A 15,225-nucleotide genomic window follows, 5' to 3' on the forward strand; every position below is an offset into this window, starting at 1 on the left:
AGCACCAAACATCGAGTTACGGGACTGTAAGCGTCGTTAAAGTGCCGATAATGGCGAAACATCGACTTACAATGGAAATCAACTTACAGCGCAGAGCTGGAACGAATCCCCATGTTATATATACAGTTTATGTAATTTCAACAACAAAAAATTAAATAGAAAGCAAATATCAGTCAGGCAGAGAAGCACAGAGATGTCTTCACATGACAGCAGCCGAAAACAAAGTGGAGTGCAGACTGACGAGTGGGCAGGGCTTCCCCCTACCATCATTAGTTAACGACCTTGTCTGAAAGTCAAACTTCCATTCCAGCTCGCTATTGCAAGATAAATCCTACGTAAAAACTGAAGGTTTGTATTTGTGTGGGAACAAATACAAATTACTTAAAGAATTTGACAGCTGTTTCTACAGAACTACCAACTATTGTCTTAGGTGGAAGTTGTCTTTGTCAACTTACTGAACGCTGACCAACCCATCAAGAACTGACATGATCCCATCTGTGACTGTGAACAAGGGATGCAATGATTACTATAACCTCCTACTCGGTCTGACAGAGAGATGGCGGAGGGGTGGGATCCTAGGTCTGAGAGAGGATTAAGAGCCTTACGGGAGAGAGGATGGACTTGCATCTTAGGACAGAGCTCTTACATTGGATACCAGAAGTGTATCTAGTCTGATCCCAGCTGATATTTCAGCCAAGGTGTTGCTCCAGAATTTGGGAGGGAAGGAGGAGAGTCCAGTAACTCATCACATGTCCCCAACACAAACTAGGCAAAATACTTGGGCAAAATATTTGTCCGTATGAACAGAGGTGGGTGCCCACACAACTTATTGAGCAGCCACTGCATGTCCCAAGGAGAAGGTATTCTGGGACTTGTAGGTGATGTCTGACAAGTAGAATGAATTTAGGGTAATCTGTCACTACCAGACAAATGCCCATATTACCTGTCAAACTGATAAGCTCCTCATAAAGGTAAGGGATGGTTCTATGCCCTTAATTTTGTGAGCTGCGCAAGTAAGGTGGCTGATGGTTGACATCCTCCTCTGAGGATGTCATAAGTTCATTTGATTACCTTACAAAGAAAATGTGAGGCTGGACCTCTCCTTATGCTTGCCTGCATTAATGAAAAGGGGCTGACACTCCACAAACAGAGTGTGGTTCACTTTTAGACAGTAACTAATGACTCATACCAGGAATAAAAGCATCACATCCAGGTCAAAAGGAATGAAATTCCAGGGGAAGAGAGTTGAGAAACTCTTAAATCTCGCCAGGAATAGACAGGTTTTTGCCAAAAACTCAAGCAAGGAGAAGATGGGCTCCCATCCCTCCGCACACCAAACCAGATGACAAAGATCAATGATTTGCCTGACATGCTTTGCTGAGACTAAAGCCAGCAAAAAGACAGTCATGTCATGAGGGTGAGCTCTGAGTTTGAGGCCTCCCCCAAAAACTTGTTTGGCACTTGGGTTAGAGTCACACCCAACTGAGGATGACGAGTCCCACAAGGGTGACAAGAGTGCTCAAAACTCTTCATGAGCACCAAAAACTCCACTCAAGAGGAAAAATCCATGCCCCTTTAGTCTAAAGACTTGGCTCAAAGGTGAGCAATACCCGTGTATTGTAGAGACAGAGAGGAGTTTGTCTTGACAAAGGGAACAAAGCTTCCTGTTCAGGCTGGTAGCAAATAGGTCAAGCAGCAAAGAATCCCAGAACTCATTCCTGCTATTTGCAGGCATAGAGACCATTCTACCAATACAACTTACTCTTTACAGCTAAACCAGTCTGCTAGGACATCCACCTGCCTAGAATATACCTGGAAAACTGCTCACTCATGTATCTGAAATGGCAACCAGCAGATAGGAAGAGACACTGTCCTTGCTTGTTTATTGACATGTGCCACTATGAATGACCTATTAACTGTTCCCGAAATGCCTGCAAGGCTAGAAATGGTGCTTACATATGCAGATGAGGTGTGTCCTGTGAAAGGTGCATTTTGGGAGGTGGGAAGTTTAAAAGGGACTCCTGCTAAGGTTCCTGTATTCTAGCCAACAAACTAACTGGCTGACCAGTGCTACTTCAGCTTCCAGTGAAATGAGCACAAGCCATGAGGAAAAATCTTCTACAATGATGACACGTTGCTGAAGACAACTATCCAAAGCCAAACTGGTTGTTCCTGCTGGGACAAGAACAGTATTATTACCTCCCTGAGCTTGCTCACACATGAGTTTGATAGGAATACTCTCACTGCTCCCAAATTTATGAGCATAATTGGGTACTTTATCTGCTGCTTGGAATGATATTTGATTTCTCCCCACTTTACCAGGATCCCCAACCAGTAGCAAAATGTGAGGAGGCTGTCTCTCCTGGTATAACCATGTCACTGAAAATGTCAGGACTAGCTAGTCGTCCAGGCAACACAGTAGGCATACAGCCTGCAAATGGGCCCAAGCTGAAACAAAGGTAAAAACCCAATTGAAAACAAGTGGACCTGTCACCGTGCTTAAGCAAAGAACTTTGAACTGGTAGTCAATCCTATTGCAGACAAAAGTTAAGTATATCTCAGTTTAACCAGACCACTGAGCTGATTAACAGCTCTCCTTGGGCTGGCCCGAAGGATTAGATTTATTTTTACATGGCTAAGGACCAACTGGTTACCTAGCAACGGGACCTACAGCTTAAAAGTGGACATACTACCAAAAGTGGAGATGGACAGATACTTGAAAGGACACGATCTTCAGATCTATCAAAAGCAGGAGGTTGTCCACTCTGTTCCCTTGCTTGCTCCTGAATGAATGGTGCTGGTTGGTGCAAGTACCTGGGAAAATACCATGCAACTTGGAAAACCAGCCCTTTGAATGTTTGAGATCAGGCTTGACCAACCTATATCCTTCCCTACATTCAGTAGCAGCTGAACTAGTAGAGGGGATAGGGGAGCAAGCATATACATTCCCTATTCTCATGAAGATCCACGAACCCCATGTGGCGGGGCATGGTCATGAGTGAACATGTCCTCTTGGTGCAGCCCATCATGACAAAACCTCTCTCAGTACACATGATCCAGTGATCTTGCATGCACTGAGAGAGTGGGCAGTGCTGGCTCAACCGGGTATACTTCTGGAGACATAAAAGAGGAAGAGCCAGCCCTGGTACCTGTGCACTCACAGTACATGGACCTAGCACACACCGAGAAAGCAGTTTGCACCTTCTATACCCAATGTGTCTCCACACAGACACGGGAAGCAGAGCTAACCCTACTAACAGAAAACAAAATCCTGTGACCAAGAACATGTTAGAGCTAGTGGGTTGTGCTGGCTTGACCACGTTTCTGCAGAAACACAAAAGGACACTCTTCTCAAAGATGCCTATGAAGAGTGCTTGCAAACAGCCCTCTTAGACTTCCTCTTCTTCTTCCTCCTGCAAGAGGAGGGAGAAGTCGATGGTGAGGAAGAGGAGGAGGACAAACTCAACAACAAAGAGAAAGTTATATCTTGACAGTCTCGAAGATCAAAAGACAGATTAAGGCAGATAAAATCATCATCAGAGCTGCAAAGAAGCAGAAGAGTTCATCTCGGGAAGTATGACCTCTATAGGAGGATCCCTTCCTTAGCAGGTATGAAGCAGCACCATCAATAGCAGCAGCAGGGGTTATCCAGAGATGGCCATATCTTCTGCAGGTACTTCACAGAGGATGATGATGGCATACCTGGAATGTAAAGATCGTCAACAAGGGTAGCAGAGGGTGACCAGTGAGCTGGAGTCACTGTCTAACCAGGGGGGACACCAGTCTGAGTGCCCAAGTCACCGTCCAAAGAAAGCGAGTGGTAGTTACCTCTCCTACTACGAGTATCCCCCCAGACCAAAAGGGAGTAATATTCGCAAAAGAAAGTGGGACAGGCATAGCTGGTGCAGGGAGGAACAAACTAGTCAGATTTCTATTTCCCCAGCAATGTATTCCCCTACAAAGAGGCTGGTGATGCTTTCTAGCCTTCTTCCATTTCCTGAAGTACTTCTTCCACTGAGAAGAAGACTGACCAGCACCCTCCTTTTCCGGTGACATACAAGTGTATGATTTTCCCAGGCAGAAGGAAAAAACTTAGGAAGGTCAATCCTTAAGGGGGGACATGAAGTGCTAACAAGGCTGCCCATCCCCCTCACAGCATCTGTCTTGTTTTATGTCTATCTCAAAAACATCAAGAAAAACAAACCCAAAACTTCAAGCATATAATAATGAAAAAGTAGCATCCAAATATTCAAAATAAGACAAAAAGGGAGAACAAAGCAAACACATACTCGTGAAAAGACTGAAGTAAGTGCTTGAAGACAGTAGCTGAGTGAGGGGTATTCTATCACTCAGGCCCTGTAACTACCAGCTAACTACTTTGTTGCCAAGTTCAACAACTGTCGCCCAGCTTGTGCTGAAGAAGACTGCTACATAAAAGGCAACTGTTTGTATTTCCATAAGAACAATTGATCATTTTACCAATTTTTGGATTGTAAACACATTTATTTTATAGGCAAGTAATTTTGCCTGTATTACTGAAAAAGACACTCAAGTTTTAAACAAAAGCTTATTTACTTTCCTACTTTTCAATTTTTAGCAACATGTAGTGTTTCATTATGCAAGATGATACAATGACGGCATGGAAAATGCACTTGAAAATCAATAAAAAATTATACAATGCTGACAGATCTTCAAACAGCCCAAAACATAAACTTTACACATTTAAAAATATGTAAAAAAAAAAGAATTGGGTCTTTGACTTAATACATGATGGATACTTAGTCATTTGAAACTGAAAAGTTTGAATTATGACAAAATCCAATGACAGGAAAACGATGCTGTTTGATGATTTTTGGGAATATGTATTTGAAGTTTTCTGACAATGATCCTACCCCTGCTTCAAACTCTGGATCTTTTACAGCTTTTTTTGGTTTCTTGACTTCTTTGGAAGCATGTCCATATTGACATACATCTTGATTAGGTATACTGAAGGAATTTGTAGAAGGGAAATCAATACCAGAATCTAGGTGACTGGCTCCATGACCAACATTATAATTAGCCACAGCTTGTGCAACATTAAAACCATGAATCTGCTGGTTTTATTTTCATGCTTTGAACAGTATCTCCACTCTTGAATGGAGAGATTCATTTCAGTTCTCCATCTGGCCATGAAGATGCTTCAAAAGAGCTTGTCATTTGTCATCCTCTCATGGAGTTCAAGTTATCCTCTCATGGAGTTCAAGTTTTCCTTTTCTTCCTCAACAACAGCGAATTCCACTTTCACTGTCGAATGTCTCACAATAGGTATTTAGTTTCATAATCAGTCACAGCTACTGCACATATCTCAATTATAGCTCCAGTTAAAAAAAATGTGACATATGCTCCCTTACGCTAGGACCCATCAAATGAGATATCTACTGGAATAACTGCATAGCATTTTTAAGGTACATTGTCAATGCAGCAGATGAAGTGTCTGTAGCCGTGAGCCTGTACCCTTGCGGCTCCAAATTTCCACTCATTTCCATTCTGTCAAATGAGGTTTTCAATGACAGGTCTACAGCCATAGATGTGTCACTGAAAACCTTCTCATTTGATATAATGGAAATGAGTGCAAATTGGGAGCTTCAAGGCTACAGCCTCTCGGCAACAGACGCTTCAGCTGCTGCATCAACAATGCACCTTTAGGTTCAATACAATGGTAATCCTTATAACACCTATAGTTCTAAAGTATTCATAAGAAAACTAATTACTTTTGAAGTAGCAAAGTATAATGTAATGTGCATAGCTAACATAAGTTTTGTTACCAACATTCCCCAAAGGCTAATTTTGAAGGTAGAACTTAAGACTACTAACCACAGCCTGGTTCCCGCCAGCCGCTAAACTTGTTTATGCTTTTTATTATATTTATGTTTGATATTTACGGAATTTTGTTCACATTTTTACATTCATCACCAAGGGGCTGGTACTAAACAGCACCCATTTTGCACAGTTACTGGCAGTTGCCAAAACCTGAGGGACTTGGTAGTAGTCTTCAGTTTTACCATTTCGAAAACCAATTGTAGCCTGACCCAAACAACAATGTTATGTGTATAATAACTGAAGTTGCTGGCAAACATTCTGGCTTCGAACCATTATCATCCTGTTTAATATTTTAACACTAGGCTAACTGCATTTAACATAAATTCTAGATCCCACTAATTTTGAAAAGGGTAGAACTAGAGAACAGCTCCGCATGGGGTATTACTTTGGAAATTGATTTTTCCTATAGTATTTTCGTTGCTCATCAAGAATTTACCGTTGTTTTTGGTGGTCGATTGTAATTAACCTCCCAACTGATATGTTATTTTATGCTGGGTATGCTGGGCATCCTGGAATGCTAATGGGCATGCGCAGTGTAACAGGGGAACTTTTGGTAAAAAAATCACAATTTTTTAAAAGTAAATTATATTTTTCCTAACTATACAGACCTAGGGTCCTTGGCATTAGGAATTACTTGCAGCGAAGCTGGACAAGGCCATTAAACTCTTGAACAAGGTGGTTAGGCAGTAATTACCGTCAGGTAGGCGGAAATACCCACCTGCCCAGATGTAAACATTCCAGTTTGCCTTTCAGCCCAGGTTTCAGATTGAGGGGTGGCATGAGGCGAGCATAAAAATGTAATGTAAAGGACCTCAGGTTTGTATAGTTATGAAAAATACAATTTACTCTTAAAAATTGTGATTTGTTCCTACACAATATACAAACCATCGGTCCTTTACATTAGGAAGACTCACTTGCTGGAGCGAGGAATCTGAGTGTTTCTTGAACTGCCTGGAGTTCTGCACACCTGGGCCACCACTCCTGGTCGAAAGAGCAAGGAGGCCTACCGTGCCTCTGACATATCGATCGGAGTGTAAGAACTGCAAGATCAAATGTCAGACATCTGGACCTTTTCAAATGAGCTCGGAATCGTAATTCATACGAAATAGGCTGGGCAGAATCTAAAGAGTTGGAGGCAGTAAGGAAAAGACCCAAACAGGGTTTTCCTTATTGCCAGAGTCTCCTTCCTCCCCTTGCTAGAGGAAGGAGCAGGACTGCTTCTATGATTCTAAATAGAAAAATAGAACGGGTGCTCGATGTGTAGTCTTGCCGCATCAGACGCTAGTTCCAGCAAGTGTTGGTTCGAGTCCCCATTCCCATCCCACAAAAAGAAAAGTAGGAGGACAAGGAAGGAGGAGGAGGAGAGGCCTGTCACTCTCAGAATCCTTCTCACTTCCAGAGCCAACACCGTGGGCGAGATACTACCTGTCCTCTTGAAGGAGCCGGGTGAGAAAACACAACTTGTTGAGCAGCCACCACAGGACCTAGGAAAAAGGGTTCCAAGGGCCTATAGGCAAGACTGAAGGCAGAAGGCAAGAGTGTGGTCTACGAGACCACATCTTGCTTCCAGACCGATAGAAACTTCCAGAATGCGAGGGATGGGCCAAGCCATTGACTTTGTGAGCTCTCGGGTGGATTGTACAGGTATCGTCATCGCCAGCTGCCAAGTACATCCTTCTGATCGCTTCATGAAGCCAAGAGAAAGATGTGTCCTTAGATACTTCTTCCTTGGGAGAGATAGTACTAGCAAAAACGTCAGCGACATCCAGGTTAGGAAAATCAAGCCTTTTCAGAAAGTACCGCAGCTCCCTAACAGGACAAAGTAGCGATTGATCCAGATCATCGATACAAAGTCCAAGGAGGAGGGGATCAAGAAGAACTTGTACCTGGTAAAAGATGCCGATGGATTCGGAGTCAGCTACAGAATCCGAGAAGGAGTCGAGGTATTGATCCCCTTCCCCTGTTCTTCCAACTTCTATGCCAAGGGTGGAGTGAGATAAGAGATGGTCCTAAGAGGGCAGATCACTGCCAGACAACTCTCGCAAGGGCACGTGCAGAGCATGAGACAGGAACTCTAAATGAGAGTCACATGCCACCCAGGACCTCAATTCCGTGGGACAGCAAGACCAAAAGAAGCTTCTCATCAGTAGCTAAATAGCGATTGAGGGGAAAAAGGCTACTTTCAGATGGAAGACTAAGTTGCAAGGGCCTACGTTCTTCACAACTGAATCAGAGAGAAGCAACACTCAGTGGAGAAGACGAGGAAGTCTGAGACCTGCTGAAGAGCGACTCTGACCCGAGAAGAAGTTCTGTCGACAACACCAACCAACGAAGATGCATCCAGTCCCTGGAACAGTTCTGTAGAGGACCTCAAGAGATATCCAGCTGTATCCAGTGCCGCTCAGCGACAAAGCCTATGCTTGCAAGGGGAGCCAGAAATTTTCCGGGGATGTACTGCCTGAAGAACTGCTTCTTGTGTCACTACCACAGGAGGTTGGGTCAGGGAGAACTCTTCTTGATGCCCCAGAAGCAGAGCTATCAGGTCTGGCAAAGGGCAAGGTCTTCCAGTATTTGTCTATAACTCGGGGTGAGTAATACTTGTTGAACCCCTAGCAAAACAGATAAATACGGCGGGAAGATGTAGACATCGATGTTTCTGATAAAGACAGCATGCCTCACTGTAGTGGCCCATGGGTCAGGTACGAAGGAGCAGGAAAGCTACAGACTTTTGTTGTGCTGGGAGGCAAACAGAAAGACAATATGGATCCCTCAGTCAAGCAGTCTGTCTGTACAGAAAGAGTGAAGAACGCACTCTGTCCCGGTCACTTGAACCCGAGGCTGAGCTCGCCTGCCAATGCAACCTCTCCGGGAATGTATCTGGCTAATCGAACTACTGAGAGTGCTACAGAACACTAAAGTACCTGAAAATGTCAACAGATGAAACAGGAGGAAAAATCGATCCCTTCTTGTTTGTTGACGTATGCCACTACTGTGGTGTTGTTGTTCAACGAAACCACCAAGTGTCGCAAACCCTATCCTGATATTCTCAGAAGGCCAAAGGCTGCCTTGAGTTCCAGGACACTGATGAGAAGGTACTTATCATCTCAGTCACACACCTTCAAGACAAAGTCTTACAGGTGTGCACCTAATCCTCAATCGGTGTATCTGTGAGTAGATGCATAACATGAGGAGAATATGCAAGCACATTTGAAGGTTCTTTGTCAATCAAGCATTTGCCTAAATCTTTCCCCATACTTCGAAGGGGAAAGAAGGATGGAGGACTGGAAGCAGGCCTTCTTCATTCTCCAAAACGAGAATGAAGGCGAAGCTGACCCATGGGGAAGCTTCTGCAAGATGACAGGATACCAAGATGAATAGCTCTAGCCGAGTTGGCATTTCCCAAATCGGGAACACAGGAGAGGAGGCGGGACAGAAGTTTGATGAAAGAATTACAGAGACCCAAGGGAAGTAGGTGCTTCTCCTGAAGAAATCCATTACCAGGTCTCGGCAATGTTGCTGTCAGGTCTAGACACTCAACAAGTATCACTTCATCCAGGCCTCTGTAGTAGGAGAACTTCTGTACGGTCGATACTTCTTCCTCTCTTTCCTTCTGCCCTCCTTCCATATGGAAAAGAGGGTTGAAAAGAGACAAGTATGCGCACTTTCCCAGAAGGGGAGAAGAGGGCGGTGTGTTTCCACGATTTCCTTCTGAAGTCTGGGAAAGATGGGGGGCTGGGTTGACCCTAAGGTCGAGTCAAGATGAAGAAGACCCAAGGGTCTTCGCCACTGTCCAGAGGACAAGGCAGTGCCCTGGCACGTTCCTTGACTACCGCGGTATCTGGCAAATCTCTGAAAGAGAAAGGCAGAACCGAGTAAAGGTCCGTTCTTAATGGTCGAGCTGACTCAGGACTTACAAAACTGGAGATCCAAATTGGACAAAGTCCTCCTTAGCACCAGAATTGCCCCTCTAGGAAGACCCACCCCCAGACAGGACCAGTCTCCAGAAGGCAGTATTCTCTCCAGGAATAGTCACATCAAAGGAGTGAAAGCCTTAAAAATGTGAGGATCTTGGATCCATCAGGAGACTGCCCAGAGGAAACCAAGAGGTGTCCTCCAAGATCGCTGCCTCTCGTTGCGGAAGAAAATACCCTTCACAGCAAGGGGAAGCAGAGAGAGATCCCAGTCTGGACAAAGCAGAGTCAGAACAACCTGCAGTTGGCATGACCCCTCCGAGGCAAGAATACTGTAGTACTCTGTCGAGGTGGGGGAGGAGCTTGATGTCTCGACCTGAATGAACTCCTTGTCCGAAGAAAAGGTATTCATCTGGTCGAGAATGCTCTCACAATCAAGGGCCACAGCGGCCCCATTGGAACTCTTGGTCCCTTTGGGAACTGCAAGGGCTACAAGTGATGAAGATTGTTCATATGGGGAGCTGCAGTCCTGTCCCAGATATCCTCGCGCTGATGAATCGCCATGAAGTTCTCCGAGAAACAAGGGTGATCACAACTTGAAGAGGAAGACCCTCAATGCTTCTGAAGCATTAAACTCCTGTACCTCTCTCCCTTGGTTAACTGGTTGTATTACAAGATAATCTGGGGACCAATCCTGAAAGCACATTCTGGCCATCGAACTCCGAAGAAAGACAAATTCAACAGAGTTCTCTCTGTCCGTCTCGCACCTCTCAGAACAACTGAGAGGAAAAGAGAACAGGTGAGGAGAAAGAGCACCCCTACCTGTCCTGTCAGATAGACCAGCAGGAGAGGCAGACCATGAATGATAATCAACTGAAGGTGATGGCTGCAGCACAGGGAAAGAAGAGTGCTTGTGCCATGGCGAGTGCTTTTTAGGGAAGAGCAGAAAGTTCACTCAAACAGTGTTGAGAACCTGACTTGGAAGAACTGAGCAGGGCCAAGCCAAACCACGCCGAAGCAAGGCTATCACAAATCGTGCATTTGTATGTAAATAAATATCAAACACACACAACATGTACAGAAAAATACAGAAACATCCCACCGGGATAAATAAAGAGCTTAATGACAGTCAGACAAAAGAGATCCCAAAACACGTCTGCAACGCATGACGGCCAAAAGCAAACTGGAATGTTACATCCGGGTAAGAGAGTGTTCCCACCTACCTGACGGTAGTTATATACTGCCTAACCTTCTTGTTCAAGAGTTTAACGGCATTGTCCAGCTTCGCCATAAGTAATTCCTAATGTAAAGGACTGATGGTTTGTATATCGTGTATGAACAAGTTGAGTTTCCTTCACTGGGGGTCTGGGGACACAGCCCCCCTGCTGTGTAGGAACAAGCTGAGTTTCCTTCACTGGGAGCACAGCCCCCCTGCTAAGTAACACAGCCTGCTAGGTTAGGTTAGGTTAGGGTACGTTAGGTTAGTATATAGTTCCTTTTATAATAGCTTTACTTAGCCAATCCGTTCTTGAACATATGGCTTCCTAATGACTTGTGCAAGTGCAGAACCATTCCATAACAACAACATAACGGTTAGGTCTTTCTCCCAATGATTTCCCCCACCCAAAATCATGTACAATAAACACTACCACCTCCTTCATCAGTAACACTAAAAGTACTATATAGGAAAAATAAATTTCCTAGGTAATAGTCTCTGGGGAGCTGTTGTGTAGTTTTACCTTGAAATGATTTTCTCCTAAATGATAATGTCACTTTTAAACCAGAAAGGAAAGGCTACCTATTGAACTATATCCTCAGTGTATTCACTACTCACCAGTATTTACCACTTGTTATACCTACATGCTTTCTCTTGAATACTGATTTAACAATTGCTGGAGATCGCTCTGTTGTCCGAATTTCCATTGGGCTTACTTTGCTTCTCTTTACAAGCTCGTGTTTGAATAGGGCCGCTTCCTGTTATACTTCCCAAGATTCTTTAGTCTGGGCACATTTAAACTAGGGTTAATATCTCTGAACTTACATTTACAGCAAAATTGGCATGAATACAATAAAAACTGCCGCTTCTTTACAATCATCGTCTCACAACAAAATATATTTAAGAACCTCAAGTCAGTGAATTTCGGAGGATTTGCCTGTGTATCGACACTTCCTGAGCTCCTTAGTCCTCGTTTCTGACTTCTGAGCTCTTTTAGTTTTATGTCTCTCTTCTTTCGCATTTCGTGCAGTATGTTTTCCCCTGTTTGCATTTCGTGCAATATGTTTTCTTCTCTTTCACTGCCTCCTTTGTAAGCAATAAAGTTGTCTAATATACCTTCACAGCACCGATATAGGAAAACAGCTGTTAGAAATATGAAATGCAACTGAGAGCAAATGACTGCTAGGCAACAGCTTACTGTTTCCGGTTTTTCCTATGGTCCCTCTACACTGAAGGCGTTCTGCGTGACCGGCAAACTTAATTCTTCACAAACATGATAATGCAGACACGTCCGGAGATTTTGTATTTTGAAATCCTTCATGGAAAAAATCCGGGAAAGGAGTTTAAAAGTGGTGGAGTGCGAATACTATGCTATAGGATCATTATCTAGTTTCGAATTTGGTGACGATGTACTTCTCACACTTTAGGGTCCCCTAACATCTGTGCAAAAGAGTCCATCATTTCAATATTTTTGGTGACAGCTTTGTCTGTTGCTACCTATCATATGAGCATCAGATAATAACCTGTTGCAAATACTTTCATATCCTTTCACATAGTGAGATTGTGGCCCCGGCAAGCGATTACTGATCTTGTTTGTATTTATAAAATAAGTTTACCCAATCATAGTTTGGAAATGTGAATTAGTAATTTCAATTATTTCGGAATATGTTACCGTTTCCTTTTTTTTTTTTTTTTCAACTGTTAGTTTTCCTGATGAACGAAAATTATATATCTTTACTTTAGCACAAAAAAATTGCAAATACACGCAAAGCTACTGTATAAACAAAATGTGGATAGGTCATGACGCATTACCATACATCAAAAGGAAAAGATGTATATGGCATAATGTAAATATATGGAGATTACTTAACGAAACATGTTTTTCCATAGTTTTTCACAAAGTGGGTAACTAAGGAAGGATAAACAAAGATCCAATAACTTACTCAAATAGAACTGGCTCGTAAACACTAAAGTGGCGGGACATGTCTGAGAAGCATAATGTAATGTACATGTTAACTGAAAGCGCTAATGATTTAAAAGTAATTAGGAATGCTTTCTCATGGGGCAATACAAGATGATAATGAACAAAATAACGTCCTTATATCTTCTTCTTCTTAATTCCCAGCTGGGGTCAATGTTTTCAATGAGCTTTTCCAGTCATTTCTATGTTGTAGTAACGTCACTGAATGTAACCTCTGAAAAATCCACTTATAGAAAGGGCATGAGATTAATAACTCATACACTAACTTCATAAACATTGATCAATAATGTGTGCAAAGCTTCACAACTCCATCAGTTCCAAATCAGCATTGTTCTTATTCTAATCCACGTGAAAAAGTATCTATATCTGGAGCAACTGCCCCACATTCACGCACACAAACACATACAAATATCTATCTATCTATATTCTATTCTATATTACATACATATACATATATATACATATACATATACATATATATATATATATATATATATATATATATATATATATATATATATATATATATATATATATATATTGTCTTTTCTCTCCAGGCGTTAGATTTCGTTTCACACCAAGTATTATGGGGCGACGCTGTTAGCCGTGCTGATCTCCAACTGGTAGCAACCAACTACAGCCCATTAATTACTGAGTACATTATTCAATCCAACAGCTAGCATAACGCACCTTTAATCTAAATATATGTGCAACCATATATTCACTCTATTTAGAAATGGAAATAACTGAGCATAAAAACTTACCGTCTTCATTTGTTACAACATTTGGCTGTTCATCTGTTGGAAATTCTGTTTCATCCTCTGCTGCTAATTCAGAGTCAGCCAGTGTTGGCTGTTCATCTGTTGGAGCCTCCGTTTCACCCTCTGCTGCTAATTCAGAGTCGGCCAGTGTTGGCTGTTCATCTGCTGGAGCTTCCGTTTCATCCTCTGCTGCTAAATCAGAGTCGGCCAGTGTTGGCTGTTCATCTGTTGGAGCCTCCGTTTCACCCTCTGCTGCTAATTCAGAGTCGGCCAGTGTTGGCTGTTCATCTGTTGGAGCCTCCGTTTCACCCTCTGCTGCTAATTCAGAGTGTTGGCTGTTCATCTGTTGGAGCCTCCGTTTCACCCTCTGCTACTAATTCAGAGTCGGTCGGTGCAGCTGCTGCAACTGTTGGATCTTCTGTTTGAGCATTGCTGGAAGTCAGTTGTAACAGCAACACGATGAAGACAGACGCAGCTAGTCTTTTCATCGTGTCCTGAAAATAAAAAGGTATGTTTCTTCATCAAAGTGCAAACTTTGTTGTGGCTCACATATTCACAAACTGATTCATTCATGACCTGTTCTGTTATTGAGACATATCTTATGTTATTATCGTGAATGAAGGACAAGAGATTTGCAATACAGGGTTTCTTGCACATTTGCTGAAGAGAATGAAAATCATGCAATAAAATGTTTACGGTAAAATGACAATGTTCTCGATAAAGAAAGGAAATGCAAATACTAGATTTGAGAGCGATACTGTATGTACACTAAAAGCAGATCTCTAAAATGAGAAAATTCAAGGCCACCTATGTCATCCAATAAGTTGATTGGTTGATTTATAGATTTTAGGCATACATGCCAAGCACTGGGGCAACTAAGGCCATTCAGCGCTGAAACGGAAATTGACAGTAAAAGGTTTGAAAGGTGTAGCAGGAGGAAAACCTCGCAGTTGCGCTATGAATCAACTGTTAGGAAAGGGTGGACAGTAAGATGGAAGAAAGAGAATATGAACGGAGGTACAGTAAAATGAATGAAAGTAGTTGCAGCTAGGGGCCGAAGGGAAGCTGCAAAGACCCTTAAGTAATACCTACATTGCACCGCATGAGGTGCACTGACGGCACTACCTCCCCTACGGGGCATCCAATAAGTAATGTTGATAATGTCAGCAGAATACACTGTTTAAAGCAAATAGACGCTTCCATGACTAGACTTGTCAAGTGGAGGAGGACTGCATGCTGACAGATGTGAACTTCAAAAATTAGAATGCAGCGAACAGGAAAAATGTTAAGGAAATGAGAAATAATTTCATTGATATTCTATTAAAACAGCTTTTGTCCTGTGACCTCTGGTAATCAAAAAAAAAAAAAAAAAAAAACACACACACAGGACATTGATCTATAGTCACCACTTAATGCATAGCAAATGTCCCCTCTAATATAACCTGGTCTGTCCATATAGAATCATAGATATTCCTACCTAACAAGAAAAAAGAAAAC

At 42.7% G+C, this 15,225-nt stretch overlaps 1 protein-coding gene across 1 annotated transcript; it reads right to left on the reverse strand.

Annotated features, from left to right (window-relative positions):
- Positions 1-3,625: 3,625 nt before the first annotated feature.
- Positions 3,626-14,071, reverse strand: LOC136841979 (phosphatidylglycerol--prolipoprotein diacylglyceryl transferase-like). The gene is made up of 2 exons (XM_067109384.1): positions 13,732-14,071; positions 3,626-3,702 (listed from the first exon to the last, which is right to left on the reverse strand). The coding sequence occupies exons 1-2, from the start codon at positions 14,069-14,071 to the stop codon at positions 3,626-3,628; spliced, it is 417 nt and encodes a 138-aa protein (XP_066965485.1).
- Between the last annotated feature and the right edge of the window lie 1,154 nt (positions 14,072-15,225).

The sequence above is a fragment of the Macrobrachium rosenbergii genome, chromosome 9 (assembly GCF_040412425.1).
Source record: "Macrobrachium rosenbergii isolate ZJJX-2024 chromosome 9, ASM4041242v1, whole genome shotgun sequence".
Classification (NCBI taxonomy): domain Eukaryota; kingdom Metazoa; phylum Arthropoda; class Malacostraca; order Decapoda; family Palaemonidae; genus Macrobrachium; species Macrobrachium rosenbergii.